This window comes from Malania oleifera, chromosome 4 (assembly GCF_029873635.1).
Source record: "Malania oleifera isolate guangnan ecotype guangnan chromosome 4, ASM2987363v1, whole genome shotgun sequence".
Taxonomy (NCBI): domain Eukaryota; kingdom Viridiplantae; phylum Streptophyta; class Magnoliopsida; order Santalales; family Ximeniaceae; genus Malania; species Malania oleifera.
In genome coordinates this window covers 51,210,500-51,213,023 of record NC_080420.1, presented here as the reverse complement: position 1 = coordinate 51,213,023, position 2,524 = coordinate 51,210,500, and the positions used below count along the sequence as shown (strand labels likewise).

Below are 2,524 nucleotides of genomic sequence, written 5' to 3'. Positions count from 1 at the left end.
CGTGGAATTTTCTTTGCATTGGTCGAGAGTTAAAAAAAAATTGTAACTTACAAAGTTGAGGCACATCTCCTAGCATGATATATTTATAAGGATGACTTTTGTAAGGCTTATATACAAATCAAAGTAAGCAATACCTTGCATGAGTAAGGAGACAATTTTCAATTTCAATAATTGGCCGGGTTTGCGAGAGAGAAATACATACTCCAACCTCATTAGAGACTTTATGGATTTGAGAATAAGTAATCATCACTTAATGCTATACAAACAATATATATATATATATATATATATATGCATGTGTACATATATGCATAGAGTTCGAGATAGTCACACACAAAATATTGTTAGTCTTAATTTAAAAGTCTCATGATTTTGCCTTAAAATCAGACAGCATGTGTACATATATGGGAAAGTTGAACCTCAAATTTTCCTCTACTTTTAACAGCCATGTGAATTGAAATAAATACTAAAGCCCTTAATTCTCTGCATGATTTATGGAATCTCTGAAAATTTCTTCAATAAGATTTTCATCGGCCAAACGTCATTAATTTTGTTGAAGGAAAAAAAAAAACAAATATATTTTTTCTGCTGAAAGGTAAAGAAAAAACAAATATGTATGATTATATTATCATCCGCTCCCACATATCACGGGCTTATTGGAGTCTTGTGCTGAAAGCAACACCAGCAAAACAAAAATTAGGAAAAAAAAAAAAAGGAGTTGGATGAATGGCATTTAAAATTTCAGACAGCATGCATAATATAAGTTTATAAGATAGAACAAGTCAAGAACAAGTTTAGTTATTTCAGTTTGAAAGTGAAAGCTTCACGTTTTTTTTCAAGCTTTTCAAACCTCCGCTCCCCCCATATTCAACTTCGCCATCTTCTTTGACTCCTCCTCACTTCTCACACACAACTACCCTAAAATCCTAAAGCACATACCCTAAAACCCTAAAACATGTGTCCTTATCTCGCACCAACCACCACATTTCCGGCCCTTTGATCGAAAACCTCTAGAAATTGCTGAAAATAATAATAATAAGATGTTGATGAAATTAAAAAAAATAAAATAAATAAGACCTCTAAAAGGGCACCCGGCCACAACTACAATACCAACAGACAAGATATCCCTAAAGGAACACCAGCTAGTACCGATTATGGGGAACACCTTGGGAAGAAAAAAGACCACAAAGGTTATGAAGGTGACCGGAGAGACGATGAAGCTGAAGATTCCGGTAACCGCCGGCGAGGTAACCAAGGACTACCCTAGCCACGTTCTGCTGGAATCGGAGGCTGTGAAGCACTTCGGCATCAGAGCGAAACCCTTGGAGTCGCAGCAGGAGCTGAAGCCCAAAAGGCTATACTTCTTGGTGGAAATGCCAAAGTTTCCGGCGCAGATGCCTAGGAGGGTCCGGTCGGAGATCAAGATGAGCGCCAAGGACCGCCTGGAGAGCCTCATGCTCGCCCGGAGATCGGTGTCGGACCTGTCCATCATGAAGCCGGCGAGCATTGGTGTTGCAGAAGAGGGGTCGTCATCGTCGTCCGGCGCCGGCAAGGTGCAGGTGAAAATGAGAGTGCCGAAGGCGGAGGTGGACCGGTTGGTGAAGGAAAGCGGCGACGAGAATGAGGCCGTGAAGAAGATTGTAGACCTTTGCATGGCGAATCCCGGAGGGGGCTCGACGTCAATGCACCGGCGGACACAGTGGAAGGGTTGCAGGGAAAGAGAGACTAATGTTAGGTTTGATTCCAATAATTATTATATAGAAATATAATGATTTAATTATCTAAGAAGTTGTATGTTGAAGGCCTACCATGTAAGAGTTGGCGCTATTTGCAGGAAAATATTGGAATATGGCATATTAATTTTATGGGCATATATATAGTAAATTAGTATAGTTTTATACAATTTATTTCTGATTTCAACCATATTCCATTCAAAATTAAACAGATTCCTCAAATATTCTAAAATGCTGATCTTAAATGATATTTTTGCAATTCTTTTTCTTTACCTCATGATCAATTGAATTTCCATGAATGGCAAAAGATACTAACCTTGTCTCGGGTTTGGCAAAAAGATAATGATCTCCCTGAGGAACAATTCAAAAACTTTCCTTAAGGCTTATCGAAAAAATACAAATTTTCTTTCATATTTTATAAAAACATAGGTTTTTTAAGCAGATGTTTCTGTCTTTTTAGCCAGCCTCAATGGAGGTCTAACATTTCGAAATCTCAAGAAAATTTCTATGTTTTTGACAAATCTTGGGAATGTGAATGCGTTTTGCCAATTGTACTTTTATCAAATTATATGGTTACACCATAATTCTGGTTCTTTTTCTTTTGATTTTTTTAATCCAATTCTATTTTTCCATCTTATAATAATTTTTTATTATTAATGTATGCCATTTTGCATCACAACCCCTACTTGACTTGTCACATTTATTACTATTCTTTATTATATTAAAATAAACTAGTCCTTCCTAATTCAATTTTCTTTTGAATTCGGTGTTTGATTCAGTTCCAACTAGCT

At 36.8% G+C, this 2,524-nt stretch overlaps 1 protein-coding gene across 1 annotated transcript; it reads left to right on the top strand.

The window, feature by feature from the left end:
- Positions 1-785: 785 nt before the first annotated feature.
- LOC131154040 (uncharacterized protein At1g66480-like) lies at positions 786-1,871 on the top strand. The gene has a single exon (XM_058106514.1). It carries the CDS (start codon positions 1,155-1,157, stop codon positions 1,767-1,769), a length of 615 nt encoding a protein of 204 aa, XP_057962497.1. The 5' UTR covers positions 786-1,154; the 3' UTR covers positions 1,770-1,871.
- The last annotated feature ends 653 nt before the right edge of the window (positions 1,872-2,524 follow it).

Coding starts and splice junctions, on each gene's coding strand:
- LOC131154040 (XM_058106514.1), top strand. CDS start 1,155: ATGGGGAACACCTTGGGAAGAAAAAAGACCACAAAGGTTATGAAGGTG.